This window comes from Syngnathus scovelli, chromosome 22 (genome assembly GCF_024217435.2).
Source record: "Syngnathus scovelli strain Florida chromosome 22, RoL_Ssco_1.2, whole genome shotgun sequence".
NCBI lineage: Eukaryota > Metazoa > Chordata > Actinopteri > Syngnathiformes > Syngnathidae > Syngnathus > Syngnathus scovelli.
In genome coordinates this window covers 1,354,162-1,381,683 of record NC_090868.1, presented here as the reverse complement: position 1 = coordinate 1,381,683, position 27,522 = coordinate 1,354,162, and the positions used below count along the sequence as shown (strand labels likewise).

The 27,522-nt window shown below is 49.4% G+C and overlaps 4 protein-coding genes and 1 long non-coding RNA gene across 8 annotated transcripts; 2 read left to right on the top strand and 3 right to left on the bottom strand.

The window, feature by feature from the left end:
* Positions 1 to 785: 785 nt before the first annotated feature.
* Positions 786 to 3,015, bottom strand: ssbp1 (single-stranded DNA binding protein 1). Of its 2 annotated transcripts, none has more exons than XM_049761227.1 (7): positions 2,868 to 3,015; positions 2,288 to 2,342; positions 2,056 to 2,113; positions 1,830 to 1,970; positions 1,515 to 1,602; positions 1,350 to 1,438; positions 786 to 1,281 (listed from the first exon to the last, which is right to left on the bottom strand). In XM_049761227.1, exons 2-7 carry the CDS (start codon positions 2,315 to 2,317, stop codon positions 1,238 to 1,240), a joined length of 450 nt encoding a protein of 149 aa, XP_049617184.1. In that variant the 5' UTR covers positions 2,318 to 2,342; positions 2,868 to 3,015; the 3' UTR covers positions 786 to 1,237. The 2 variants fall into 2 exon arrangements, with proteins under 2 accessions (XP_049617184.1, XP_049617183.1); XM_049761226.1 differs by lacking the exon at positions 2,868 to 3,015 and adding an exon at positions 2,560 to 2,653.
* Positions 3,013 to 13,264, top strand: LOC125992284 (laminin subunit beta-1). Its single transcript, XM_049761191.2, has 33 exons — positions 3,013 to 3,155; positions 3,376 to 3,551; positions 4,213 to 4,345; positions 4,757 to 4,830; positions 4,935 to 5,123; positions 5,203 to 5,266; positions 5,546 to 5,748; positions 5,813 to 5,933; positions 5,998 to 6,186; positions 6,249 to 6,425; positions 6,577 to 6,689; positions 6,750 to 6,829; positions 6,906 to 7,041; positions 7,110 to 7,268; positions 7,337 to 7,470; positions 7,539 to 7,659; positions 7,733 to 7,919; positions 7,994 to 8,137; positions 8,212 to 8,443; positions 8,504 to 8,667; positions 8,751 to 8,975; positions 9,050 to 9,267; positions 9,539 to 9,635; positions 10,242 to 10,611; positions 10,674 to 10,858; positions 10,940 to 11,181; positions 11,237 to 11,437; positions 11,511 to 11,655; positions 11,719 to 11,926; positions 11,990 to 12,131; positions 12,201 to 12,377; positions 12,445 to 12,604; positions 12,661 to 13,264. Exons 1-33 carry the CDS (start codon positions 3,122 to 3,124, stop codon positions 12,795 to 12,797), a joined length of 5,337 nt encoding a protein of 1,778 aa, XP_049617148.1. The 5' UTR covers positions 3,013 to 3,121; the 3' UTR covers positions 12,798 to 13,264.
* A 1-nt stretch (position 13,265) lies between these two features.
* Positions 13,266 to 15,795, bottom strand: eri1 (exoribonuclease 1). Its single transcript, XM_049761217.1, has 7 exons — positions 15,468 to 15,795; positions 14,901 to 15,067; positions 14,612 to 14,834; positions 14,454 to 14,537; positions 14,261 to 14,370; positions 14,074 to 14,188; positions 13,266 to 13,657 (listed from the first exon to the last, which is right to left on the bottom strand). The coding sequence occupies exons 1-7, from the start codon at positions 15,537 to 15,539 to the stop codon at positions 13,415 to 13,417; spliced, it is 1,014 nt and encodes a 337-aa protein (XP_049617174.1). The 5' UTR covers positions 15,540 to 15,795; the 3' UTR covers positions 13,266 to 13,414.
* Positions 15,796 to 16,148: 353 nt separating this feature from the next.
* On the bottom strand, positions 16,149 to 25,299 carry LOC125992298 (transmembrane and coiled-coil domain protein 3). Of its 3 annotated transcripts, none has more exons than XM_049761213.1 (6): positions 25,156 to 25,299; positions 18,308 to 18,457; positions 18,147 to 18,236; positions 17,427 to 18,067; positions 17,216 to 17,351; positions 16,149 to 17,152 (listed from the first exon to the last, which is right to left on the bottom strand). In XM_049761213.1, the coding sequence occupies exons 2-6, from the start codon at positions 18,413 to 18,415 to the stop codon at positions 16,862 to 16,864; spliced, it is 1,266 nt and encodes a 421-aa protein (XP_049617170.1). In that variant the 5' UTR covers positions 18,416 to 18,457; positions 25,156 to 25,299; the 3' UTR covers positions 16,149 to 16,861. The 3 variants fall into 3 exon arrangements, with proteins under 3 accessions (XP_049617170.1, XP_049617168.1, XP_049617169.1); XM_049761211.1 differs by lacking the exon at positions 25,156 to 25,299 and adding an exon at positions 24,545 to 24,663; XM_049761212.2 differs by lacking the exon at positions 25,156 to 25,299 and adding an exon at positions 21,192 to 21,494.
* On the top strand, positions 24,736 to 25,529 carry LOC125992314 (uncharacterized). The gene is made up of 2 exons (XR_007489584.1): positions 24,736 to 24,884; positions 25,191 to 25,529. It is a non-coding gene; the product is annotated as an uncharacterized lncRNA (long non-coding RNA).
* The last annotated feature ends 1,993 nt before the right edge of the window (positions 25,530 to 27,522 follow it).

Below are 27,522 nucleotides of genomic sequence, written 5' to 3'. Positions count from 1 at the left end.
AGTCGCAGTGTGAAAATCCTCCAACAAACACGCATGGCGTCCGTCGTGGGAGACGGCGAGAAACGACAAACATTTGCTCCCTTACCTGAGAAAATGCCACGCATTCGGTGGCATCTGCATTTGAGAGCTCGCCTTGAGCGCGAAAATCCTGCAACAAACAGGGCGTCCGTCGTGGAAAACGGCAGGAGACGACAAACATTTGCCAGCATGCTAGCTTACCCGAGAAACCGCCCGCCGCCGCCGCCACGCGCGCGCGCTCGGTGCCACTTGCATTTGATAACTCCACTTGAGCACACCTGTCTTCAATTCAGCTAAAGACCTGACGTCACATCCGTCAATTCAAATCTTACTCGCCTGCTCGTCCAATGGCGCGTCGCACACTCGCGTACCACGTGACAGGCCACTTCATTAGGGAAAAATCATGGTCAAAGTGCAACACCAGCCCTCACCTCCACCTCGTGATTGGCTGGTTTCTTTGTGACGTCACTAATGGACACTTCATGAGGAACAATGCCATATTCAGGTGTACCTAATAGCAGGCCACTTCCGGATTGGCTGTTTTGTTTGTGACGTCACTCTTAGACACTTCATTAGGTACGCCATAACTGTCCACACCTAATCACAACTTGTCATGGTGACTACTGCGGAAAGGGTTGCTTCGCTGACTCATTACCATGTCATGTCTCTCCTGAGTAAAAAATAGTTTATATAGTAGTTTCAAGAGACCGTTTTAATGACAGTCCACACCTTATAACAGTCCATTGCATTTGTAAATGTGGGCAAACTTGTGAAATGAACACAAAAGTTTATTTATTTATTTACATCTTTCATAGCAAATGGTGAAACCAGCAAACTTTGTAGCAAAGAAAAGCAACACGCAATCTGCTCACAAGTGAAAAATGAAGCAGGAACAAAAGAATGCAAATGTGCGCTTCAAATGTTTCAAAAATAGCTTTTAAACCTACCACATACAGGTCTCTTAACAAAGCAGGATGGATTCATTGTCAGTTTCTTTCTATATTACAAGGACACCTGTTACACAAACGATACTACAAAAACAATAATACACGAGTTTTCTCTTAAAGAACTGACTGGATGACTTTTGGCACCAATCGAGTGCGGTACAGTCCAACACGCCTTTGTGTCATGAAAACAGTCACTGCGTTGTCTGCGTTTTTTTGGGACAAACTCTAACGCAAAAAGAAGAGGAAAAACAGTGTGTTGAAAGACCAGGCCTTCATGTTCTGTCGCGAACATTGTCGCTCAGGAAAATGATGTTGTCTGAGAAAACAAAAGGCAACTTTTTAGCCAAGTAAGCAAGATGGGCTTTTGCTGGCAGTTTTCCAAACCTGCGATGATGGTCGTGGCCTGGCGTCTCACTTGGTTCTTGTCCACATACTCGCCGTAATCCAGCTTCCCTTCCACAAGAATCCTGGCCCTAGGAGATGCAACTTGTGGAGTAAATGGCAGAGAACGGTTTAGATTAGTTGTCACTACAAAGCAGTTGCCCATACCCTTTTTTGATGTACTGGTAGGCTACATCCCTTAAACCGGGTTTGAAGACAGACACTCTGTGCCACGTTGTCTTTTGGCTGATGTCGCCTGGAGTGTCAAAACAAAACCGGAATGAAAATGTGTCTGTGTTTTACAGGAAATATAACAAATATGCGGGCCATATTTCACATGAAATATTTTAAGGATTTACTCATTTTCTGCATTCAAGTGGAGGGATATTTAGCATGTGTAGCAGCACCCTCTAGTGGCCATTTAGACAAAATCACGCCAGTCTGATACCACCATGTGCGACGTCAAGTAACAGCACTGGTTACCTGATGGACTGGTCTCGCCATCCCCTGAACGCCACATTTCGTTGGTGGCCATGGAGAAGATGGTGACAGGGTTGCGGCCCTCCACTTGTCTCATCACAGGCTCCTGGCCCACTCGGCCCAGTAGTTGGACACGATTGATTGCTACCAAAGAAACAGTGGAATCAGGTTCAAGAGTGCCAGAAACCTTTCAGATTCAAACAGAAATGAAAGAATGACTTCTACTCACATCTCTCCAATATGAGGCTGGAGTCAGTGGTGCTGTTTCTAATCAGCTGCCTGAACACCTGAAAACCGTTTCAGAAGATCAGCTCTTTTTAATTTAAATCATTACAAATGCAATTAATTGATGTGTGCAATATCCAATTGCTACTTTTGCATCATGTCCAGTCCACATATTAAACACACTTTGAATACCCTATACACAATTTTTCTCAGGACGGTTGTGTTTGCTGTCCTACCTGTGTTGAAGATCTCCTCAACATGTTCATGATGTTTCACTTTTAGATGTTAAACCTGCAAAGAGAAAATGTGTAAGATGAATATTCCAACGAGAAGCCCGCCCACAATGAAAGCAGGTCGTCCTGTATGAGGTACCCCGTAGTCTACCACCATTGAATGAAAAGCAAATATTTAACTATCGCATTTTAAAACCCTACTAGTAATGCGGGTTATTTTCTTCAAATGAACACAAGATGTATAGAAAACCGACTAGTCTAAGTTCAAAACTTACCGAGGTAACCTCGCGCTTCCGAGTCCGTCAGCGAAAAGGTTCCCCCGACCGAAAAGGTGGCGACTAAAGTTCCGCTCCCACAAACTATGCAGTTCATTTTTTTTACATCATTATATGACGGCTAATGGCCTTTACTCTTATGTTATTCTACATCATTAACTTTTCTGTTTTATTCCTTACAATTTTTTGGCATTTGATGTAAAAAAAAAAAATAAAATTCAACCGATTCTCATCGTTCCAACCCCAACAAATAATTCGAACCCAAGCCTAGCACTATTCCCTTTCGTAGCAAAGTGAAATATTTTTACCTGAATATACGTGCATGCTTATGTGGCGATTGCGCAATTTTGATGTTTTTCAATACATTTTGTCCACAGCAGAGGGCGCATCACTAACATCTGGGAGGAGCTGTTGGTAGTGGGATGCGGACTACTCCAAGGAAAACTCCCACGCCTCAGAATTTCTCCTGTGCTCACACACACAGACACACACACAAACTTCCAGAAGGAGACACACAAGACAGGAGCCGTCAAGACTTCGGACAAGCTGTCAGAGGTCCGAAATGTCGCTCCTCATCCACATTTGGACGACTCTGGGTGAGTTTTATGAGAAAAACATGCTCAGTCAGGAGAAGCTCATGTTTTGTTCATTGCTGCCAAAAAAGGAAACAACAACATGGCTCTTAATAGAAGCCACATGCCACTCACATTTCCTTGTCTTGACAGTAGCCGGGATGTTCGGGAGCTTAAGTTGAATTCCAAGTGAGCTGCAAGTGTGTGATGATGATGTTGAGGAGGTTCTCTCTGCTGCTTGTAGCGGTGCTGTGGTGTCCCGCCTGGACGCAGACACCCGACTTATCAGACGGGTGCACGGAAGGAAGCTGCTACCCGGCCACAGGTAACCTACTGATCGGTCGGGCCCACAAGCTCAACGCCTCGTCCACCTGCGGCCTCGGCGGAGGCGAAACTTTCTGCATCGTGGGACACTTGGAGGTGAGCCGATCCGGACGCCAAATGGATCATCTTGACGGTTTGTTAGTGTGTCGAGAAGTTGCAACCTCATAAAACTATGACAAGAATTCTGTGCTGGGGAATTTTTGCAGGAAGTTGATTTATCTTTTTCGCACTTCCAGGACATGTTACAGTAATTCAGATCACGACGTGGGCGCGGGCTGTAGTGACGAGTGGGACAGCAGACATTCTCGCGCCAACAATAAAAAGCTCTATGCGGTGACACAAATGTCGGCCTGTATCGGTCAAAGTGGCCCTGGCGGCTTTTTGCTTGGGTGAAAGGCGTCCTTATTAAGTCTCACGCGCTGTGGGGTGTCTTTGTCCCTCGGGATGAGCGCAGCCTTCAAGTATGCGCAATAAATGAGAGCAGGAAGGCCTCGGAGTCTCGTCACACGTTTCAACCCAACCATAAACACACAAGTGCGGCCTCGTGTGGATCGTTCGGGCTGACGTGAGGTCGTAAACGTTGAATAAATTGTGAGCGGATGTGGCGTGTTTGTACCTTTCCAATATGGCTGCCGCACGTGGTTTGCTTTAATTAGGAATTTATTAGATGTCCAATTTCAAACTTTGATTGGGAGTTGGCTTCATGTACCTCGCGAATTCTTTTTCACATCTCCGCTGGCATTTCGAATGCCCTCAGGAGACCAACTGCTTTGTGTGCGACTCCAGGCGCCCGTACGACAAGGACTTCAACCCGCTGAGCCACGCCATCGAGCACGTGGTCACCACCTTCGGCCCCAACCGCCTCAAGACGTGGTGGCAGTCGCAAAACGGTGAGTCTGCCTTCCCGTGAGAAGATGGCGAATCCATCAATCATAAACGGGCCCGCCAATGTGTGGGAACGGATGTGGGATTTACGCTGCATGTCTAAAGGAGGAATCCCATCATCTGTTTTTTTTTTTTTTTTTTGGGGGGGGTGTGAAGGAAGCTCAGCAGCCAGCACAGCAGATGGCCAAGAATCAGCAGGAAGCCGAAATCGCGCTATGCTTTGGGATTTCCTCATTCCCTATTATTTAGAAAAAAGAAAAAAAAACCTCCAAATAGTGGAGACATCATCGTCGAGCCCCCTCGACACTTAATCACTCTGACGTGTTTACATTTGAAAGCGCAGATGTGTTGGACATCTTTCAAGCGTGTTAATGTGCAGCTGCGTTGCCGCGTCATCATTCATTTCCTGCGTACAGGTGTGGAGAATGTGACCATCCAGCTGGACCTGGAAGCCGAGTTCCATTTCACGCATCTCATCATGACTTTTAAGGTGGCGCTACTCGCACGTTTAGGCGCGTCAGGGTGATGGCGGCCAGCTGCCCGTGACATCGCCCGACATTCCCGACATGTTGTGCTTTTGTCGCCTACCTCCAGACGTTCCGGCCGGCCGCCATGGTGATCGAGCGCTCCATGGACTTTGGGAAGACGTGGCAGGTGTACCGCTACTTTGCCTACCATTGCCAGTCGGCGTTCCCCGGCGTGTCCCCGGGGCCCATGCTCAACGTGGACGACATCATTTGCGACTCGCACTACTCCGACATCGAACCCTCCACGGCGGGAGAGGTCTGCTCAATGAAACCAGGTCAAATAAACACGTGATGTCAGTGGAGGAACCCAACGGATGTTTACTTACCTTTACCAGGTGATCTTCCGGGTGCTGGACCCCGCCTTTGAGATTGAGGATCCGTACAGCTTGAGGATTCAGAGTAAGATGTTCTCGAGATGCGCTGACCCCAGTGGAGAGCAGGCCGCTTCCTGCTAAGCCCCTCCAGGAAGGGATCTAAAAATGCTAGTAAAATGCAGTCTGGGAAATGAGGTCACCCTGGGAAGGAATTTCGCACGTGGAGGCGGATATGTCCGTGTACACAAGACTTTTCCCCCCAGTCAGAACAATCTTTGTCCACAGCGATTGAGAAAAAAAAAATCTCGGTCAACATGACAATGTGTAGCTCTAACTTAAAGCTGCTCCGTGCGTTTTCATTCAGACATGCTGAAGATCACCAACCTGCGTGTCAACTTCCTGAAGCTGCACACGCTTGGAGACAACCTGCTGGACAAGCGAGAGGAGGTGTCACAGAAGTACTACTACGCCGTCTACGACATGGTGGTCCGGGGAAACTGCTTCTGCTACGGACACGCCTCCGAATGCGCCCCCATCGAGGGAGCGCCCACGGGGGCCGAGGGAATGGTGGGCGATCACGTCCGGCCGCGCCCGGGCGCCGAGAACATCTTCTGACGAGTGCCTTGTGTAGGTTCACGGGCGTTGCGTGTGCACCCACAACACCGAGGGCCTGAACTGCCAGCGATGCCGGAACTTCCATCATGACCTCCCCTGGAGGCCCGCCGAGGGCCGTAACACGCATGCTTGCAAGAGTAAGATTCATCTGTAAGAAGCTTCCCCAAAAACCTTGACACACCATCTACGCGCTCTCCCCAGGGTGCGAGTGTAACCGCCACTCGGGTTCCTGCCACTTCGACATGGCCGTCTACATGACGACGGGTAACGTCAGCGGTGGAGTGTGCGACGACTGTCAGCACAACACGGTGGGGCGCCAGTGCGAGCAGTGCGCCCCCTTCTTCTATCAGCACCCCAACCGAGACCTGCGGGACCCCAACGTCTGCGAGCGTACGTTCAAAAAGCGCCACGTGACTTCTTGAAGTCATCTCTGATCAGAACTTTCTTCACAGCTTGTAACTGTGACCCGGTGGGATCCCTGGAAGGAGGGCTTTGTGACGCCAGGACCGACGTAGGGGCCGGACTCATCTCGGGCCAGTGTCGCTGCAAAGCCCACGTTGAGGGGATCCGCTGCGACCACTGCAGACATGGACACTACGGACTGGGGAAGGGACCAGACGGATGCCTGGGTAGGAACGCCAAATCATTGCATGGATTCAAATATTGGGACTTCCGAGTAAATACAATCTGTCCTACTCCAAAGAGAGAACTTTCCATGACTTGAAATGTTTTCTCATTCTGACTTTTACACAAGAGTGATTAGACTTTGCGCCTTGACAGCCTGTTCCTGCAGCCCACTGGGAACGCTGCCGGGAAGCGACTCCTGCGACCCCGATTCAGGAAGGTGCTTCTGCAAGCGACTGGTCACCGGACACGAATGCGACCAGTGTCTGGTAGGGACTCTCGGTCTGTCACTCTCCTTCTTATCCTAACTAACATGCGCTCAACCTCAGCCACAACACTGGGGTCTATCCAATGACATGGATGGATGTAGACCATGTGACTGCGACAAGGGAGGGGCCCTCAACAACAAGTATGTTTGTTTATTCTTAGTTACAGTGGTTAAAAACATTTAAAAAAAAAAAAAAACTGGTTGTAAAATTCCGCAGCTGCGACCCGGTGTCCGGACAGTGCGAATGCAGGGAGCACATGTTCGGCCGGCGCTGCAACCAACTGGAGTCCGGTTACTACTTCATCGCTTTGGACCACTACACCTACGAAGCCGAAGAGGCCATACTTGGACCCGTGAGCGCAGCGCCGCCCCTCCGACCTCACGTAGGAAGAAGTTTTAAAACCAAGTGCCTACCTGACAGGGTGTGACGGTGGTCCATCGACCGTACCCTCTGGATCGCACCCCCACGTGGACCGGGATGGGTTTTGCCAACGTACCAGAGGGAGCCTCTTTAGAGTTTATCATAGACAACATCCCGGACTCCATGGACTACGATGTCCTCATCCGCTACGAGCCGCAGGTTAGCTTCAATTTTCTTTGACCAACTTTTTTAAATCAATGTGACCAAGACGTGACGTTTGACGATAGCTTCCAGAGCAGTGGGAGCAGGTGGACTTCAGAGTCCAGCGTCCCGTTTTCAACCCTCCCAACTACTCCGCCCACTGCAGCGGTTCCATCGGCGATGGCGACGAGCAGTACGTCTCCCTGCCGCCAGGCTCGAGGTAACTCAACCCGAGGGTCTGTCTCAAATTTCAAAATGGTCCTCCACCTGACCGCGCCTTTCCCGCAGACACGTGTTATTGCCCACGTCCGTTTGTTTCGAGAAGGGACAGAACTACACCGTCCACCTCAGCCTGCCGCTCTACTCGTCCTACAGCGATACGCAGAACCCCTACACGCTCGTCGATTCTGTCGGTGTCACCAAAAGCGTAGGTTGAGACACGTCGAGGCACGTTTAGTTATGCCTCCCCTGTTCTTCTGTAGCTGGTACTGATGCCCCGTGTCCGGGAGCTGGAAATATTCCTGGGCACAGAGGGCGAAGCGGCGTGGGAAACGTTTCAGCGCTACCGTTGCTTGGAAAGCAGCCAGAGCGTGGTCAAGAGCCCAATGACGGACATCTGCAACGAATACATTTTCAGCGTCTCGGCCTTGCTGCACAAAGGGGCCATGCGTACGTTCCACCCCAAACCTCTTCAAATGAAGTCACCTGGGTTAATAGTCTTAACTCTTCGTTTTGTTTCCCAGCATGCCAGTGTGACCCGCAAGGTTCCGTCAGCTCCGTATGCGAACCCCACGGAGGCCAATGTCAATGCCGACCCAAAGTGATCGGCAGGAACTGCGACCACTGCGCCCCTGCCACCTTCCTCTTCAGTCCGTCCGGATGTAGGCGTAAGTGTTTGCCAGAAGTCGGGGAGGTTCTCCTGCTTGCCGGTTTGTTGACATTTTACAATTTCTCGCGGCAGTCTGCGAATGTGACCCTCGAGGCTCCATCGGCGCACTTTGCCACCAATCGACCGGGCAGTGCACGTGTGTTCCCGGGGCCACGGGGCGCCAATGCGCTCACTGTCAGCCGGGATTTTGGGGCTTCCCTCATTGCAGACCATGCCAATGTAACGGCCACAGCGAAGTCTGCCACCCCGAGACGGGAGAGTGTCAAGGCTGCCGAGACCTAACCACCGGGCACTACTGCGAGAGGTACGACACTTGTGCCTGTTTTTTTCCAAATCCCATTTGATTGTCGCCTTAACCTCGCAGATGTCTGGACGGTTACCACGGTGACCCTGAGCTGGGATCCGACAGCCACTGTCGACCCTGTTCGTGCCCCGACGGCCCTGGTTCGGCACGTCAGTTTGCCGACAGCTGCTACGTAGACGCCGATACAAACGCGCTGGTGTGCGTGTGCAGCTCCGGCTACAAAGGTGCCACAATTCGAGACATCCATTTTTGTGCAATTTGCTGCCGGAAAGCTGCGTCCGCAATTTCCTCTTTTGGCTTCCTTCAGGTGCCAGGTGCGACGAGTGTGCGCCAGGTCACTTCGGTAACCCGCTGCTGCCCGGCGGGCGTTGCTTGGCGTGCCAGTGCAACGGTAACATTAACACGCAAGACCCCGGCTCCTGCGACGTCCGCACGGGCTCGTGTCTCAAGTGTCTGTACCACACGGACGGCTACGCCTGCCAGCACTGCAAAACCGGCTACTACGGCAATGCCGCCACTCAAAGCTGTAGAAGTGAGTGGAGTCATTTACGGTCGCTTTCGGTGAGGTCAAATTCTCATCGAGGTTGACCCCGGGTTGTCTCGCAGAGTGCATGTGCCAGCCGACGGGCACGGCGCCGCACGCATGCTCCTCGCCGGATGAGTGCCAATGCGACCAGCACAGTGGGCAATGCGCCTGCCTGCCCAACGTGGTGGGCCAGAACTGCGAGCGCTGCGCGGAGGACACGTGGAACATGGCGAGCGGGACGGGCTGCCAGGCCTGCGATTGCGACCCGCTCCATTCATTTGGCTCCGCTTGTGATGAGGTCAGTCGTGATGAGTATCTGTGATGGTCAAGTAGCGTGGTGACCGATGTTCTCATGAGTCCAGCTGGTTGGGAATTGCCGCTGTGGCTTTGTACTGTTTCTCTCAAACAAACATATCGTGGGAACACAAGGCAGCACAAAATCTTTCTTGGTAATGGCTGTCTGCCTTCAGAGGAAGGAAGTCCCGCAAATAATCCACAGTACAAAGGTCCATTGTGGTGTGTGTGTTGCTGCAAAGACATTTTTTGTAAAAGTTTTCTTTGACTTCTAGGTGACGGGACGGTGCTCTTGTAAACCGGGTTTTGGTGGCAGGACGTGTCGGGAATGCAGGGAGCTCTTCTGGGGGGATCCGGAAGTCAAATGTCACGGTATGACAAGAGCGATCCCACGTCGTATTCTCCAGCATGTTCGGTTTATTTTCAACCGAGAGTTGTTGACAGACTGAAAAGCTCACTGGCGCCCCCTTGAGGAACAAAGTAGTCTCATGAGACAGATTGCTGGCTTAAGGAATGACCGACCTTGTGTTCTCTGCTCATGAGAACCAGATGTTCCACAACTCCCAGGTTTTTTTTTTTCTTCAGCCAGGAATCCTTAAGCATTCGCACTACAAGCTTTGCGGCAGCTGTTAAATCTCCGAGGCGGACCGCAGATGGTTAAGTGGGAGAAGTTGTCACTCCAGACAGTTTAAGCCTCCACAGCTGAGAAATGCTGGCTGCCAAAAGTCTCCAACTTGTCCATCCATTGTGATTTACAAGCGCCTCCGCCCCCGCATACGTTCCAAACCTATTTCACCTCAAATGCCTTTGGTCGGAGCAGAAGGGGCCAGCGTTCTCTCGCTCTTGACTTTGCTTGTGAGGTCGTTGTGACCCCTGAGGTCAGGATGAAGTCGTTTGTTTACAGGAAAAGCTCAAAGTCCATTCCCTTCCCCGAGGAGATGTCTCCATGACATTTGTCTTTGTCTTCCTTTCTCGCAGCCTGCGACTGCGACATCCGCGGGATTTCCAGCCAGCAGTGTGACCGCGTGACCGGACACTGCACATGCGTGGAGAGCGTGGCGGGCCCTCGTTGTGACAAATGCGCCAGGGGTTACCAAGGAGAGTTCCCGGACTGCCAGCCTTGTCATCAGTGCTTTGCCACCTGGGACGGGGTGGTCGAGGAGCTGAGCAACCAAACGCGGCGACTGGAGGCGAAGGTGACCGAGCTTCAGACCAGCGGCGTGACAGCACCCTATAAAGACTTAGTGAGCAGCCTGGAGAGCAACATCAAGGCAATCAAGGAGATTGTGGAGACCAACCCTGCGGCAATGAAGCTGGAAGAGATCCAGGACCTGATGCACCAGATTACGTATGTCCACAAACACATTTCAAATCCGTTGAGTCCTTTAATTGAGGTCTCCATCTCCTCAGTGGGGTCATGTCCTACGTGGACGGGAAGCTCAACACATCAGAGGAGACCTTAAATGTCCTTCAAAGTGACGCCAACGTCACTGACACCAACTTGGATGACCTGACGGAACGGGCAAACGGGTTGGAGCGCCGTGTTCAGGAGCTCAGGCAGCAGGTGTATGATGCCAAGAACGCAAACTTCCAGGGTGAAGATTCTACTTAATTCAACACTTGAACTTGTCAAAACATTCCCTTGATGTTCTCCTGTTCTAAAAAAACAAAAATAGGTGCCATGGACACCATCTTAGAGGCAAAGGAGGAGTCGCTGAGAGCGGAAATCCGAGTCAATGCCTCCAGCAGCGATCGCGGGAGCTCCGTGGAGCAGTCGGCGGCGCTTCGTAAGGTGACCGAGGAGAAGCTGAATGGAAGTCACAAGGACTTTGATCGCAAGCACCAGCGAAACACTCAGAAGCTGGACAAGCTCAAGAGCGATCTGGAGAAACTGGATCTGGCACCTCTCAGTGAGAAGGTGAGAAGAACTCAGAGGGTTGTCAGAGACAAGTCGCTCATTCGTCTTTTTGTAGATGTGCGGCGGTGCGGCCGAAGGCGACGAGTGCGCCGGATCTCCTTGCGGCGGCTTGAGCTGCGAGGATAGCGGCTCCCGGTGTGGCGGCCAAGGATGCGGAGGGCTTGTCGTCACCTCCCAAAATGCTCTCAAGTCAGCCAAGGAGCTGGACGAAGAAATCCTGGCAGCCATGCGAGAAGTGAACAAGCTCTCCAGGATGGTGAGTGCACACGTCAGCGGGATGTCATATTTTTGGCCGCGGACGGTTCTGGAAGATGAGCGTTTGGTTCCAGGTGTGGGAGGCGAGCAATCGAGCGAAGGAGGCCAAAGTCAACGCTCAGCAGGTGCTGATCAAATCCAACCAGAGCAAAGAGCGAGTGGAGCAGAGCAACGAGCAACTGCGCGGCCTCATTAAAGACATACGAGACCTTCTCACCAGTGAGTAATGCCGCTTTGTCGTCATGCGAAAGCAAAACGTCTCGCGCGTGGTTCACCGTGCAGACGACAAGGCCAACGCATCCGTCATCGAGGCGGTCGCCAATGAGGTCTTAGCCCTGGAGATGCCCACGTCCAGCGCCAAGCTGCAGGAGCTGACCAGGGAAATCAAGGAGAAGGTCAACGCTCTGACCAACGTGGAGAGCATCCTCAGCCAAAGCGCAAATGACATGAAAGCTGCGGAGAAGCTCTTAAAGCAGGCCGAGGCTGCCAAGTAAGAAGAGCTCCAACCTCGGGTCGTCTGAACGAGACATTAAACTGCTCGTTTGTCCTCCAGCAAGGACGCGTCAGACCTGAAGGAGCGCTCAGAAACAGTGAAGATGGTGCTGGACGAGACTGAGCGTGCTCAGAACCTTGCTCGGGGTGCCATCCAACTGGCCCAGAACAACACAGAGGGAACTCTGGACCTTCTACTTTCTGTGAGCGTGATTTCCGCCGTATGTGGCGGCCGCACGTTTCGGTCGTGACGTAGATGGACGTGGTTCCAGGCGGACACGGAGACGGCCACGTCAGAGCAGCGTCTGAGCAATACCACGGGGCGGCTGCTGCAGCTGGAGCTAGAGGTGGGCTTCCTACGGCAGAACGAGCTGGAGGTCAACAGCGTGGCGGAGACCGCCGATCACATCAGCCAACGTGCCGCGAAGGCGGCCGACGAGGCCCAGCAGGTGCAAACGCGTCGCCCGACACGTAAAAGTCTCTCGGTGCGTGACGGTCGATTTTGCGCCTGTGAAGGAGTTTGACGCAGAGGTGAAGGACAAACTCGAGCAGGTGGAGGATCTACTGGAGGACAAGGGGGAGTCGGTGCTGCAGGCGAGGAGACGAGCGGACGAGCTGCAGCAGGAGGCCAGGGAACTGCTGGCTCAGAGCAGCGCCAAGCTGAAGACACTACAAGGTATGTTTGTAGTCACGCTTGGAGAGTTCACAAAGTTCACCATGTTGTGCTCACAGAGCTGGAGAGCTCCTACGCGGACAACCAACAAATCCTCGAGGAAAAAGCCACAGAGCTGGCCGAGCTGGAGGAGGCCGCCCGCCGCATCCTGGACGACATCAGCCGTAAGGTGATGCTGTTCAGCACCTGCCTGTGAGAGGAGCCAGCGCGAGTCGACATCCCGTCCATCGTGAGAAGGAAACCACTAGACGCCAAACGGACCTCATTTGAGCATCCACCACTTACACAAAGTTAGGGATATTGGACTTTGGGGTGACATTTCAAACACTTGCTGTTCGTTCAAGAACAAGTCCTGAAACACTGAACATTCAAATGAAGGTCAAGTTTTGTTTTTTTTAATCTATTTTAGCTCAAAGCACAATTTTGTGAGTAAATAGAGCAACAAGTACAATATTAGATTACTGACCAAATATTTTTTTAAAGTCTCTTAGAATAACTTTGTGGAATCCTACTTAACCAAAAACATTTATTTTCTGTTCCAAGCAAAACAAAAAGTATCCATTTTTGCTCCTAATCACATTGTTGTCATGAAAATGTTGGGGTTGGCTTCCCCTTTAAAATCAACTATTGGGGATGTTTTTAAAATAAACTTTTGAGCCACAACCACTTTGGCAGCATTGTTTATTCCTCTTTTAACTAGATCATAGAAAAATGTTTACATCTCACATTCTCAAACTAACAGCCATTTGCGGACAAGTAGTCCCGCAAGATGGCCAACAGAAGGTCAATATCGCACGGTGGACATCCCCGCCCCTACTTGCGGCTGCCCGGCCAGCAAGGAGGCGGGGCTCCCTCGGCGGGCGCCCAGCTGGGCACGGTGAGCAGCTGGCCGCCGTGCAATTGCTCGTTGACGCGCAGCTGGCAGCCGTCCTGCAGCATGCGCAGCGCCACGCGGGCGATGTTGCGCGAGTCGTCCAGGCCCGAGTGGGGGCGACCTTCGTACTGCAGGCCCAGATTGTCCAGCATGGTGCTCAACTTGGTCTGCGTGCGCGGCACCTTTAGGCGAGGAAAACGGCCGGTTTTGGGCTTGACTTCCTCTCAAAAGAGGAGACACCCGGACGGGAGGGAAGGGAAAGTGCTTTCTTTTTTTTTTTTTAAACCGTAGCAAAAGCAGGAGGGAGGGGAAAGTGCTTTTTTTTTTTTCTGAGGACATAAATCAAGTATTTGCTCATGAATGTGTCACCCTCTGCTGGCCGTTAGACATACTGCTACACTTTTAAAAGGACTGCACCTTTTTAGCTGATTTTAGCAGTAAAATTATTATGCATGTCATTATTTAGAGGACTTTTTTTTTTATATGCATTTTAACCTTTAAAATGTATTTTGCCACTTACTGTCAGCTAAAAATGAGCTTGCACGTGCTCCACTATTTGTCCCCAGTGGTGGTCTGTGCTAAAATGCAAAATTCTAACCTTGTAGAAGTTGCCGTAGGACTTGCGGATGTTGATCCACTTCCTGGCAAACTTTGGGTATCGGAGCTGGCTGACGCGGCACTGGATGTTGAGGAACTTGCTCATGTCCCACGCGCTGCGCAAGGAGGCAAAACGATGTCAGGCTTCCAACCAGCTTGGGCCAAATGAGAAGAAGAATGCCACTCACCCATCCGTGAGGAAAGTGTATTTGTACTTGGTGCCCAGCTCCCGCTCCGCAAGCCACTTCACAACTTGCTTCAGGACCGCCGGGAATGGCTTAGCCGCGTCTACCTTGTCCTGTGGCGTCAAAATACAATCACAATTTAAACCTTCATCTGGCACAATGAGAGGATTGGAGAAAAGAAAAAAAATTTTTTTACCTGTGTGATTCCCGTAAGGTTCACACAGAAGTCTGACAGCGTCGGGTACAACTGTGGTTTGACGTATTCCTGAAATGTTCCAACCTGAGAGGATAAAAAGACGTTCTTAGGAGTGCTGGAGTAAAGTTACAAACATATATTTTTAGAGTTCCTCTTACAATCTCCAAGGTGTGCGTGCTGATGAGCACCATGGGGAACTCAATGATTTCGTGCAAGAAGTCCGGTGGGTTGTCCTCCTCGCACGTGGCCTCAAAGTCTACCACGCAGATGTAGTCGTAGGGGAAGCCTCCCGGTTCGGAGTCGGAGTCGGCCGCCGACTGCGTCAGCTTCTGCTTCTTGTAGTGGCTCTTCAGTCGCTTCTTCATCACGTCCTTTACGCCTCTGTCCAAAGTGGTTGACGTGAGCGGCGCTTCTTCCGCGGAGATGCCGCCAGTCGCTTGTTCCTACCTGGTGTCCAGCTTGAGCTGAGACAGCTTGGCACGCAGCTCCTCCTTGGACATGCGGTTGATGTGGCCGTTGGCCAAGGCAATCTCCTTGTACACGGGGTGGCTGAAGTTGCTGTTGGATGCCTGAGGAGGAGCTTCTCCTTCTTTGGGACATTTGGTGCTGTCAGGCTTCACCAAAAGAAGTACAAACACTATCAGTAATTTTATCGTGACAGTACAGGGTTTTTCAGAAAAATACCTTACACCTTTTGGTTTTTAGCTTGTAGGACATGTCTTGTAAAATAATAATTTTCTTAAACTAGATGAAACGTTAAAGAACAAAAATTGTCGGTGTGACGTCACTGAGACCCAAACACCTGACGCGTTATATACATTTTCTCTCCACGTCTTTCTAATTTTGTGACAAAAGCACAGCACAAGCAGCATCAGCTTAAAGTCGTCTATTTTAATTTTGCTTCGCCCTTAAAGCTGTGGTATTGTTTCTACATTAAACTGACAGACATTATTGATATAAATACATCTCGTTTCGTTAATCGTAAATATAGCAAAAGTAGCGGACTTTACCAACCTTATCATCATTGTCTCCGTTTGACTTGACGTTCACATCCTTGCCGTGAATATTTTCCTTGTGCTCCTCCATTTGTGTTCATAAGCAAAAAAAAGTAATCTTGATAAAAAACAAGCAAAATTGGCGTCAATTAGCTAACATTACAACATAGCTAACAGAGGACGAGAGTGGTCAAAACCCACTTTCGACACTCGCCACAACTAAAATTATTTTAAAAGTATAAATGATGCGTAAACATAACGTTCGCGCTGTAACAAGAGTTCCTGTCCGTGAACAAGGCTGGAATAAATTCTCTTTCAACTTTTTTCATTTTATTGGCTTCCGGTTTGGCCTTCTAACAGGCGAGAAACAGTGCCGCCTTGTGGTGTGGATGACACAGTGCCCCTCATTTACACGGAATCTAGAAATATTGCTTGAATTCCTCCTTTTATTCCCCTCAAAAAGTGGTTAATTAAATAATTGAAATGTATGTATTCATTTTTTATAACTCGCAGTTGCTTCATCTGTCCTACAGGAGCCAGTCGTGCACATTAGTAGGACAAGATGAAAGGAAGGCAGAAAAACAGAGGAGGGAGAAAAAAGCTGCAGAAAATAGTGAATAATGCATGTGTGGCCAGCCCCATGAATGATGGATGATGCATGAAAACTATTTGCTCTCTTTTTTCATTCGGAGACAGACCATTAAAGGGCACGAGTTGTCATTTTATTTTTTTCAATTCCGAATAATGCTTGCAGTGCACGTTACCAAAAATACATCAAATACATTTTTAAAAAAACACACATTTCCTCATTTAAAAAAAAAAGACATGCTGTAGGTTACCAACAGAGACAGAAAAAAAATGATAACCTTTTGTGACAATGTGGGTTAAAGAAAAAAGCTCAACTAAAAGTAAATGCCTTCTTCAAATCCCACATATTTTTTTAAATATTTGGCTTTAAAAGGGGACAAAACCAAGGCGCCTATTTGTTTCTTCACAGTGATATTTGGTGCGAGCGCGACACTCCACCTCCATTATTCAGGTCACACTCGAGTTGCAACTCAAGTTTTTAAGTGGTGAACTTGGAATTACTGAAGCGGCACCACTTTACAACAAACGTCCTCCTCCGAGCTGCTCCTTTGGGCATTCGTTGTACGGTCTTCAAGTCGAGTGGTGGTAAAAAAAAAAAAAAAATGCCGAGAAGGAATTATTCAGAAACCACTGGGAATGCTTTGAACTGTGTTTAAACGCAGCACAAAACATCATAAAAGGCAGTTGACAGATTGATAAACACTAAAATGTGTCCAACTGACGTGCTTAAGGAACATTTTGAGCATTTGGGTAACATTCACCGCCACTCTTGCGCATGATGAAGAGTAAAGATGGCAGATGCACGGCATCATATCACGGCGGACGTTACAGTCTCTCCAAGACGCACGGCAAATGCTCCCAGTTCTTCCACAGCAGCGCCAGGAGGGACACGGCCACGCAGGTGAGCGCCAGGCGGAGGCGGCTGCGAAGGAGCGGGGCGGCGAACTTGGCCGCCGTGGACACGCACACCAGGATGACGGTGGCGAAGGCCAGCATGATGTTGATGCACTTGCCCAGCAGCACCTTGGCGTCGGCGCTCTCCAGCTGCACCGTTTGCTGCTGCTGCTGCTGCAGCTCCAGCTTGGACACACGCGTCTGGCACGACTCCAGCACCTCCTGAACGGGCACGCGATCACGTGACTGTCTGGTTTGCCGAGTCGGGCGGGGGGGCGCGGTTACCTGGATGTCCCTGGCCCTCTCGTAGGCCTGGTAGGCCACCTTCTCCTCGATGCTGGCCAGCTCCTGCTTCAGGTTGCCGGTCTCGTGCTGGTGGAGCTCCGTCAGGTCGTTCAGCTGGTCCTCCAGACGCTCGTACCTGACGCCCAAAACGCACGGAGAGCAGGGTTAAGCCGCAGCTCTGCTTAGCTTGTGGCTTGCGTGCAGGAGTCACCTGTAGCGCTCCTCCTGCAGCACCTGAGTGAAGTATCCGTAGTCGCGCTTGAACTGCGCGTTGAGCGCCTCAACGTCGTGCCCCAGCTGCGTCTGCGACTCGCGGATGTCCCGGACCATCTCCAGGACCTCTGCCAGCCTGCCGCCGCCGCTAACGGGGTTGCCGTTGGAGTCGGCGGAGGCCGAGGTCCCGGAGGAGCACTCGTCGTCGCTGTGGTACTTGGTGGGCTTGGCCACGGTGGTGGCGCTGCCGCTCAGGCCGCGGCCGCCGGCCTCGCCCCGCAGCCCGGCGCCGGCCTCCATGCTCTTGAGATGCGTGATGTTGTCGGCGCTGCCGTACTTGTTGCGGATGAGGTTGGCGAACCCGCGCGACTTGTTGAAGAAGAACGGCGGCGAGAGCGACACGCCCGGCCCGATGGTCTTGACCTTGTCCAGCGCGAGGTGGCGCACCGAGTGAGACAGGCCGCCGTCTTTGCCGTGCCCCCCCGACGCGTCCCGGGTGTCGTTCTTGTGGCCGTGCTTGCCGTTGGCCTCGCCGTCCTTGGCGCGGCGGTGGTACTGCTCCAGCTTCCTCTGCAGCTTGGCGATGGAGTGCGCCGACTTCTGGTTCTTCTTCTCAAACACCTGGCGGATGCGAACCATCTGTGGTGGCAAAAAGGCAGAACTGGTCCCCTAAGTCTCCAATGCATGGTGCACCTATCTCAGAGTTTATTTTCCCCACCTGCTGCTTGTCGGCGTTATTGACCAGCTTCAGGTACTCGGCCACGTTTTGGTCCCGGGCCGTCTGCTCCACCTTGATCTGCTCCGTCACCTAAAGCGGCGTATGGTGAGAAGCTACATTGAGACAAACGTTGTGCTTTGCCGCCATTTAGCGCCGCTGACCTTGACAATCTTCTGCTGCAGGCTGTCGATGCCCAGCGCCCCCTTATTGAAGTCCAGGCCCACGCCGTCCACCACGTCCAGGTTGGACTCGGAGCCGCCGCGCCGCATGGGCACCGGGATGCTGAGGACATCGCAGCCGCTACGCTCCGCCTGGACACCAAAGTCGACGTTAGCTAACAGGGGAGCGATGTCGTTGTTCCACAGATTTTTTTTTTTTTCCAAACTAAGCACAACGTCAAGTGAACAGTTAATTCAGTGCATTAGTCACTCTACTCCCGGGACAAATATGGAAATTTAACACTGGACTTCAGCAGCCTTTAATCCATCACACTGCCGGTTTTGCCAAGGACTCTCCATCTGAGTGTGTGTGTGCTTGTCACACACACACACAAACACACAAACTGATGCAGTTACATGAACATAAACGGGTCCAACGCATCACACAGATAACCTGCAGCAGTTTCATTTCCCCATAATTGACACTCAAAGCAGTCTAACATAATGTGTGTTTTGGTGTTAATGGCCCTTTTAGGGAAGTGAGCTCCGCTGCTAACGCGGCGCTGGAGGAAACCACGCAGCTCAGCTGGCTCACTTCATTAAGCAACGCAAAATAAAATAAAAAAAACCCACATCCACGCCGGTGCCAAAACGAAAGGCGACAGATAGAAGAAGCTCTTCTCTTAAATGTGCACATAAAAATGTCAACGTCTAAATTAAGGCTGCATTGAAATCCGGAGCACGTTCGCGTACACAACAAGGCAAGCAGTTGGGAACGCTGCTAAAGTTCACTCGCAAAGGGAAAAGGACATGTTAAGGTGAAATGCAAAATGAGGCCCTAGGGCTTCGGAGAAGAACATACTGGCGGGTGTGGCTCGAACGCACACACAGACAACATACAAGCAAAGTTTCAAGGCCTCGCTTGGGGTTTCTATGCCACACGTGGGATCTAAAAAAAATATATATATATAATAATAATAATATAAACGTGGTAATCCCTCCTCTTCTCTACTCTTGTAATCCCAACAGTTTAATCTCCAAAAGATTACTCGGCAAATCTTTTGAAAAAAAAAAAAAAAGAAAAAGGGATCTGATATGCTGAGACTTTGGCATCAAAGCGTCCAGGATGTTTTTGGAAGGACAATGCATCTCACTTCAGTTCTTGGAAGAACACCAAGATGTCGTTAAAAAAAAAAAAAAAAAAAAAACACAAAGAGGAAGTTTCATACACACACTTTTCCTCTTCCTAACATTTTGGATCATCCCACGGAGGGCATTTTGAGATCAAACTTGTGCTTCTAACACCGACGCTGGATCAGATGTGTGTATATGACAAACGTATGTGTGTACGTGTCACTCTCACTTTAACAGGGAGAGTATTTGCGGCTGGCTTAATCCACAGCGTGTTACTCACACACCCGACACGGCTGCCAGCGGTGCGTGTGCGTCTCTGCGTGGCGGGATTAGCTCGCATTATCTTGTTAATCCGTCGTCGAACCCGCGTACGGTCGCCGTCGCGGCGTCCGTCCGCCGCTAGCCTGGAAAAACATTATGCCGGTTGCCATGACAACAGAGATGACTGAAGAGAGGCAGCGGTGGAGCCATCAGTGGCCATCACTCACCTCTTTTTTTTTTTTGCCTCTCAATGCAGAAAAGCACAACGTGTGACATCGGTCTAAACAAGCTCATGGGGTTTGAAAGTGAGATTTCCTTCCACCCCATTATGAATCAGAATGGCACCAAAAAAATCAACAGTCTGCATCTGTAGCGCTCACCTTGGCCACCTGAGGGCAGTATACAATAAATGGACACCTGGTAACTCAGTAAGCTGCAGTAATATTCGTCGTTTTTTTCCTCAATCTGCAGTCAAAATCGTGCATTTGATTCCCGAAACACAAAATAAGTGCATTTATCGAACAATATTGAAAAATGCACAATACAAAAATCCTTTTGGAACGGTTAGCGAGGAAGCAATATGTGGATGAGGCCGAACGCAGCATGTCGTGTCCAAATGTCAAAGGGAACCTCTGGCCTCCAAAATGTAATCAAGTATTCAGAGTGAGATGGAGCGTTACAATCGCATCTCCGGGACTCGTCGACATGGAAAACCGCCGCTTGGTAAATGAGACGCCCTAGAGCCAACGTGTCCGAGCATGACGGCGCAAAGTATCACTCGAACATTCCCGGAGGAGCTCATCTGGTTGGAAACGAGAGCGGGACCATGTTTTGCTCGGGAGCACTCATCTCTCGTAGTGGTGACCTTTAAATGGAGGACCACTCGAGGTCAGCGTGCATGTCAACAAAGCACAGCATCAACCGGAGGGAAAACAACATCCAGCAAAGAAACTATTTGAGTCAGAAGGTGAACACTGAACAAACCTGTTCCACTCTGCCTGCATTATCACCCTATACACAACCTCCATGACAACAAGTCGAGTTCATACTGTGTAATTGGATTCTCAAGCGGCAACAGTTAATATAGAGATGGAAATGAGTGCCACAGCCAAACTCTTATTTGCAGCCGACGCGCATCATTCATCCACGATTAAATTTTTTTAACAATGAGGTCTGGCGCGGTAAGTGGTGGCACGTTCCCAAGAGTAGATGACAGATGTTTGTGCTTACACAAAAATGTTGCTTAGCAATGTGTTACAGATAGTTTGTTTCGATTTCATGGCCATTTTTATTCGATTTCATGGCCATTTTTATTCCATAGCAGAATCGCTTGTTGCTGCCAAGTAGGTGACAAGTTACCTGATTTGTTTTTATCAGCGTGGCGTGCAAATGTGCAATACATTTTGTGCAATTGTCATCGAATATTGCAGAGTAACAAAGTGCAAGTCACTGAAGTATCGATGAGACAGCAGAACAACATTAACGCGTTTACCATTTTAGCGTCGACGGAGTAACCGCAGCCCGACTTGTGGTCAACTTTTCCCCGCAACTGCTCCACCGGCTCCGGACATAGTCCCGGCTCGACTGGGTTCCAGTCTTCGTCTCGAAATTAATCCGTTAGTGGCTACAACACGAAAACATCGCCGGTTCCGAGACACCGGACTGCACCACAACACACTACATCGACTCCTCCAGGGACGATGGTGAGTTTCGCCCACCGTGGCAGCCCGGCGCCACTGACACGTTCGAAACGCCGCCAGCAACTCGTCAAACGACTGAGAGGCTGTTGAGCACCGCCCGCCGCGTATAAGACGAGGAGGCGTGGCTTGGCGCAGTAAACGCATATCGAGCGCGCCCAAAAACATTTGCAGAAAGTAAATACATAAAAAACAAAACAATACATAACATTAAATATTGGTATAATTGATATTTTAACAATTTATTTTAATTATTATTAATTAATTTAATTATTATTACTTAAAATCATTATGAATTAAAAAGCCAATGTGGTCTTTTAATTATTAGAATGACTTAAAATCATTATGAATTAAAAATCCAATGTGGTCCTGAACACAAAAGTTTGCACAAATTTGTGTGTACCTAACGTCTGGCTGCTTTACCGCAGCAGGCGTTGTGTCATCAATCATTCAAACAATAATGAAGCTAATTAGTTTGCTTAGTGTAACGTGATCTCTCAGGGCCCACTCTTGGTTAATTATTCATCTAATCTGGCCATTTTGTCACCTGAAGTATGTGGAAAAAGCTGACTGAAGGGCTAGGTTGTACTTCTTAAGCGAACTTTGACCCCAATCGCCAAGTCCACCTTAGGAGTACACTCTGCAGGATATGGATCGCCATGACAAGTGCCGGCGCTGACGGCACGGAGCCCCGTGAGGGCTTTACCTGAAGCTCCATTATTGGAGTCGGGCTGATGAAACTGTTACGTGCGTTTGTGTGTGCGCGTTGATGGATGGCCTCCCGGCTATGATCAATACTAATAACTTCACACACTTCCAGTCCATTTCAGCCACATATCGATTAGCGTGATCGATACACGCGTGGTAAAACAGAGACAAGGGAGAGGTTTAATTGTTATTCATCGCGGACGTAATTATGCCTCTTTGTCGATGTTGACGATGTCACATGTGCGTCAAAAGCCAGCAGAGATGTAAGCTCCCCACATGACACCATTGTTCTTCTCTGCGAGTGCTCCTGTTTGTGTTCTTTACGGACTTCCTGGCCGACTTCCCGTCTAGCGGACGCCGATAGCGGGGCGGCTAAAAAGGAGGGTCGGGCCGAGGGGGATGTTTGGGCGACGAGCGAGAGAGACCCTTCTGGGCTGGAATGTTGGAGGGAGGATGCAACCTTATGGGAGCGTCCCACAATGTTTAGGAGAAGGAGGTGTGGGGGGGTCAGAATGTTCCATGAATACGGTTAATGACTTACACCGGGGAGAAGTGCACGATGATGTTGAGGTTACTTCGGTCACATTCGTCGGGTCCAGTCGGTTTGAGAGTCGCTGGATATAACGTGACGCCGTGTGTGGAGGATGTGACAGACGGCGGGACAGACGGCGAAAGGTCGAGCGAGTGACACAACCTCCTCGCTCGCAGACGCTCCGAGGAGGGAGCCAATGAATCTTTGCTACTTTTTTAATACAAGCGTCCATCTTGTCGCTCGGCGACACTTGACACGTGTCCTGAGGGGAACGTGTGACGCTCCTGATCAATTCGTGAGCTTTCTCATCTGCCCACAAGTAACAATGTGAGCATTTTGGTTTGGTGCCTGGGCTCACCCCCCCCCCGATGGTCGCCTCTTTTGTGCCTTCCTGGCAGGCGAACTAAATCACCGGGTGGCATGAATGGACCCAGCAAGGCTGGAGAACATCTCGCGGCGATAAAATGAAGGCGGGGCCGGGCGTCCAGCAGATGCGGCGCTGTCGGTGCATATCACACGCTGACACGTTGGCCTTTTACACCGCTTTTTGGACTCCATTGTGGCACGCAGATGGAGCTATTAAGCGTGGCGGTGAACATCTGCGGCTCGGTGCGCGACAAGACCTCCTCCGAGGCCGAGCGGCACCTTCGAATAACAATCGCCGCCCGCACACAGAATTGCGAAATGGTCATAAAGTCTATTGAAAAGATGTTAGTTGCTTTCAGCGCATGCGTGGGCGTCTTTTATGCGTCACCTGACACACACACTCATGGTGCCCGTGACCTTTCAGGCCTTTTGTCTTGGTTTGAGTGTTTTGAAGTTTTCGCGAGGCTAAAGGACAACAGCGGCGGGGACGGCCCACGCTGGCTGGCATTATCAGGAAAACAGAAGAGCGAGGCAACGATAAGACTAATTCATGGCGCTGGCAAATATGCTAATGAGTTACATTTGTTAGCTTTCAGGAGCGTCACAAAATTAAATCGACTCTCATTACGCAGGTTACATGAGGTCCATTTGTGATGGATTTACATTTATGGTGAAAAACATCTTGGCTTATAATTAGAATCAGTGCGTGTGTGTCGAATGCTCATTAATGAGGAAGTGTGGTGGGGGGGCTTCTGTCCGGTTACCATGGTGACAAATTGAGTATGCCATGCATAATGAAGATGAGGGGTCTGCGGAATCTATTTACTTCACGACCAGCTTCATCATCCACAAGGTCATCATCATCATCGAGGGGGCGTGTTCTAATCAGCGTGTTTAATGCTAATTGCTAACATAGCATGGCTACATGATTGCCACTGTGGCACCATAAAATTTTTTATTTGAGGTCATCGCCCTTTTTGAGCATGTCCTTGTTGGGGGCGGTGGGAAAACAGGAAGTGCCCCATTAAGCCGGAGCAGTTACACAACATTTGTCGCTCCTTTTTTTTTTATAACCGCTGTTTACTTGCACGAAGCCACATAAATGAGACGTAGCAGTTTGTGTTTCCAATTAGAAGCGTGGACGGCACTCTTCCAGCCATCAAAGTTGTCAAGCAAGAGAAAAAGGGACTAAATGTAAAACTGACACGGATTTTAAAACATGCATTTGCCCCAGGCATCGCAACACAACTGCTATTATTCTACGACTCACAAAACACACAACGTCAATGCACGTGACGTCGCCGTGTGTGTTTTTTAACTTAGAAATCCTAAGAAAGGTGTGGCTGCCCGCCCGCCTTTGCTCCTTTTGACATTCTTGAAGCGTGACACAAGCAAGCAAAGGTCAACAGCGGTTCTGAGCGTCACCCCAAACGTGGCAGAACTTGTCTATGAGCCGCAAGCACACGCCGCAACTCGCATCCAACCATCTTGATATTTTCCATAGAAGACAGACTCGCTCAAGAGTCAACAAAACAACACTACCTCTGTCACGAAGATGAGCGGCAAGGCGCTGTGGTTCTTCCTCATGGACTCAAAGTGCACAGTGACAAGTGGCTTCAGGCTCTTTGAAATACCCCCCCCGCCTCTCTCACCGGGGCCCTTACGACACTCTTATTGTGAAAAGCGTTGCTTCCTGTGTCAGCACCCGCCAGAGCGTCAGCGCGCACACTCCCTCGGCTTCAACAGCCGGCCGGACCTTACAAGGAAAGCGCCAGGCGGCCCAAATGGAATCTTTGCGATCCTTATCGGACACCCTCAGATGGTCTTGGTACACATTGCCACGGCAACCGCGCCCTCTGACCAAGGATGGAGTCGACTAATGGTGAGTGAATATGCCAGAAGCCTCCAGAGGGGACTATGCTTATAATTTACAGTTTGTGTGTGATTTTGGGATGAAGTGATTCAAGTAATTTGTTTGTACTATAAATGATATATTCATTTACAAAACATTTTACATTGCAGTGTGTCAAGCTCAAGAATAAAAACATGCAAAAATAAAGATGTTATCAGCTTTTCTCTCTCTGGACTAGTAACACAAACACAGCCAATATCTTGTTGCAAACATTAATAGTTCAATTTTTTCGTGAGCTCACCTCCTCCACCTTCCAACATGGACTTCTGCCTGTAGTGCGCTCTTTCGAGCACCTGGGGCGCTGCCGCCGAGAACCAGTTGCTGCTGCTACCGGAAGTGTGTCCTTGACCAATCGGAGAGCTCCATTTCATTTTGTGTTTAAATCCTGAATTAAACCAAAAAAATAAAAAATACAAAACAAATAAACACAACATCTGCTTTTCTCAATTTTAATCCATTTGGAGCAGATAAGTTAAATAGGCTTCCTGCTTGTTATCGCTGTAAAACCTGCCAGTTAGTGGACTTTCCGTTATCAAAATTGAATTAAATATCGACATCACAACGTTTTCAAAGAAGTTTATTTTACTAAATAATAACAAACACAACAACAACATACGTACCTTGCTTTTTTATTTCTTTTATGTGCTGTTGTTTTTCCTACTCGGAGGGTAGCCATGTTTTTTGTTCTTCTTCTGTGGTGGTTATTCTTCTTCGATGGTGTATACTATCACAATGTCGTTTTACCGCCCTCAATTGGACTGGAGTTTAGATTAATGTTAAACGAAAGATGCTACAATTGCTGTAAATCACATTGACTATCACGAGTGGCCATATTGGTGCAACTCAATCATTCATTATCTTTACCAATATTAAACACGAAATAACAAAAATAAGTTCAAACAAACTCTCGTCCCTGAACTAACACAACGCCTGCAGTACTGTTTCTGAACACTAGATGATGCCACTTTACTGTTTAATATATGGAGTGTGGGCCAAACGTACCGACACTAAAAAAAATAACTTAGTTTAGAGAGGATAATACAGATTGTATGGAACGAAAGATCCCAGAAAGGAAACAAAGGAAGTGAGGGAGAATGGAAACAAGACTGACTCATTTTGGTACATTTATCATTGCACATATAATGTAAACCTTAAAAAAAAACATTTGATGTATTATTGCCATTCTTAAAATACATCAATGAGTTAGAAGAAGCAAAAAGGCTGACTAAATGTGCTCTCATTGTATCACAAAGTGAATTTATATTTTTAATACAAACCTTATTATGGATCACGGCATGCGTGGATGTTATCAGGCCGATGTCGCTGAGGGTGGACTGTGTATGAGTGTGTGTGCAGGCGGTGGATGCAGGTGGAGCAGCTCATGCAGGCTGAATGGGGGCTGCTGGTGCCACAGCAGATAAACAAGTCATGAGCTGGGAATAATCCCCTCAGCGGGGATTGACACCCGCCTGTTGACAACTTTTCTTGTCCTCCGTTTCAGCCTGAGTGAAGACTTGGATACTGTCACTACTTGAACTTTTTAATTGGACTTTCGACTCTAATTCAACACGCACCCAGACGTGCGTTTGAATATGTGTGTGAGAGTGTGTGAGTAGGGTAAGAGGTATGTGTTGATGTGCCATGCGATGCCTGTGAATCACTCGTAATGTTTTTCTGGCTGCGTGTCTCGCGGGCCTTCGTGTCAGTACACGCCAGCTCTTCCTCCCCCTCTTCCCAAACACATTTTTGTGTCGCGTTAACGACCGATTAAATGTACGCTTGACACTTCTGACCTGTTTGTCGAAGCCGTTTTCTAATTGTGAGACAGCACGATTGATCCCTTGAGGGTGAATGGAACTATTGTTTTTATGTCCACTGGTAGGCATTTTTATAATTTGTCATTTGGGGTACGATGTTTCAGGAAGACCCCAAGGATCCGTCCCGAGTACCCTAATGTTTTGTGTTGGCTAATCTTGAGATAATGTTGAAGTGAAAGGTGTCGACATGGTGGTATTGACACAGGTGCTGTCTGCTCCGCTAGCACATCACCTGTAATTTCTTCAGCCAGCCTCTCGATGTGATGTTAGCTCATCTTTTGAAAAAAATGTGTGTGTGAGTGGGCATATGACGACATCAGGCCCTTGAGTAATAATAATCAGCGAGTGTCTCAATGTCAACATGGGCCCTCCCTGTTCTGGCTTGCTCTCATGCTACTGAAGCATTCCTGATGCGCGTGTGTCGGCATGCATGTGTGTGTTTCGGTGTAATTAAGTAGCGCGTGGTCGATCCCTGGAGGGAGGAGGCACCTCAGCGGGGTATTTTTAGGCTACCAGGCCTTCTCTCCTTCGCCTCAATCTTCTCCTTTGCCCTGGGAGCCAATCCCTGCTGACGGGATAATTCCCAGCACATGACTTGCTGATCCATTTCAAGGAGAAAGATTTGATTTGGCTAAGATGACCAGGGAAATACTCAACATTGTCTCACACAAGACAATAGATATATCAATATTACCATTATTATTTTGGTAAAAAAACTACAACAATAATAAACTTGACAGGGGCGGGGGTCATGTCTGCAGGGAGCTGCCACGGGGCTAACGACGACGCAA

What these genes read in the sequence shown, in the direction of transcription:
- ssbp1 (XM_049761227.1), bottom strand. Translation starts at nt 2,317, where the DNA reads ATGAACATGTTGAGGAGATCTTCAACACAG. An exon ending in TACCAGTACATCAAAAAAGG is followed by an intron (nt 1,439 to 1,514) that starts GTATGGGCAACT and finishes TGCATCTCCTAG; the next exon opens with GGCCAGGATTCTTGTGGAAG. An exon ending in GGCCACGACCATCATCGCAG is followed by an intron (nt 1,282 to 1,349) that starts GTTTGGAAAACT and finishes TTGTTTTCTCAG; the next exon opens with ACAACATCATTTTCCTGAGC.
- LOC125992284 (XM_049761191.2), top strand. Translation starts at nt 3,122, where the DNA reads ATGTCGCTCCTCATCCACATTTGGACGACTCTGG. An exon ending in AAGAGGCCATACTTGGACCC is followed by an intron (nt 7,042 to 7,109) that starts GTGAGCGCAGCG and finishes CCTACCTGACAG; the next exon opens with GGTGTGACGGTGGTCCATCG. An exon ending in ACCGGGCACTACTGCGAGAG is followed by an intron (nt 8,444 to 8,503) that starts GTACGACACTTG and finishes TTAACCTCGCAG; the next exon opens with ATGTCTGGACGGTTACCACG.
- eri1 (XM_049761217.1), bottom strand. Translation starts at nt 15,539, where the DNA reads ATGGAGGAGCACAAGGAAAATATTCACGGCAAGGATGTGAACGTCAAG. An exon ending in CAGCTCAAGCTGGACACCAG is followed by an intron (nt 14,835 to 14,900) that starts GTAGGAACAAGC and finishes CACTTTGGACAG; the next exon opens with AGGCGTAAAGGACGTGATGA. An exon ending in GCACGCACACCTTGGAGATT is followed by an intron (nt 14,538 to 14,611) that starts GTAAGAGGAACT and finishes TTATCCTCTCAG; the next exon opens with GTTGGAACATTTCAGGAATA.
- LOC125992298 (XM_049761211.1), bottom strand. Translation starts at nt 24,589, where the DNA reads ATGAGGAAGAACCACAGCGCCTTGCCGCTCATCTTCGTGACAGAG. An exon ending in CGCTCATCTTCGTGACAGAG is followed by an intron (nt 18,458 to 24,544) that starts GTAGTGTTGTTT and finishes TTTGGTGTCCAG; the next exon opens with GCGGAGCGTAGCGGCTGCGA. An exon ending in CTGCAGGAGGAGCGCTACAG is followed by an intron (nt 17,352 to 17,426) that starts GTGACTCCTGCA and finishes TTTGGGCGTCAG; the next exon opens with GTACGAGCGTCTGGAGGACC.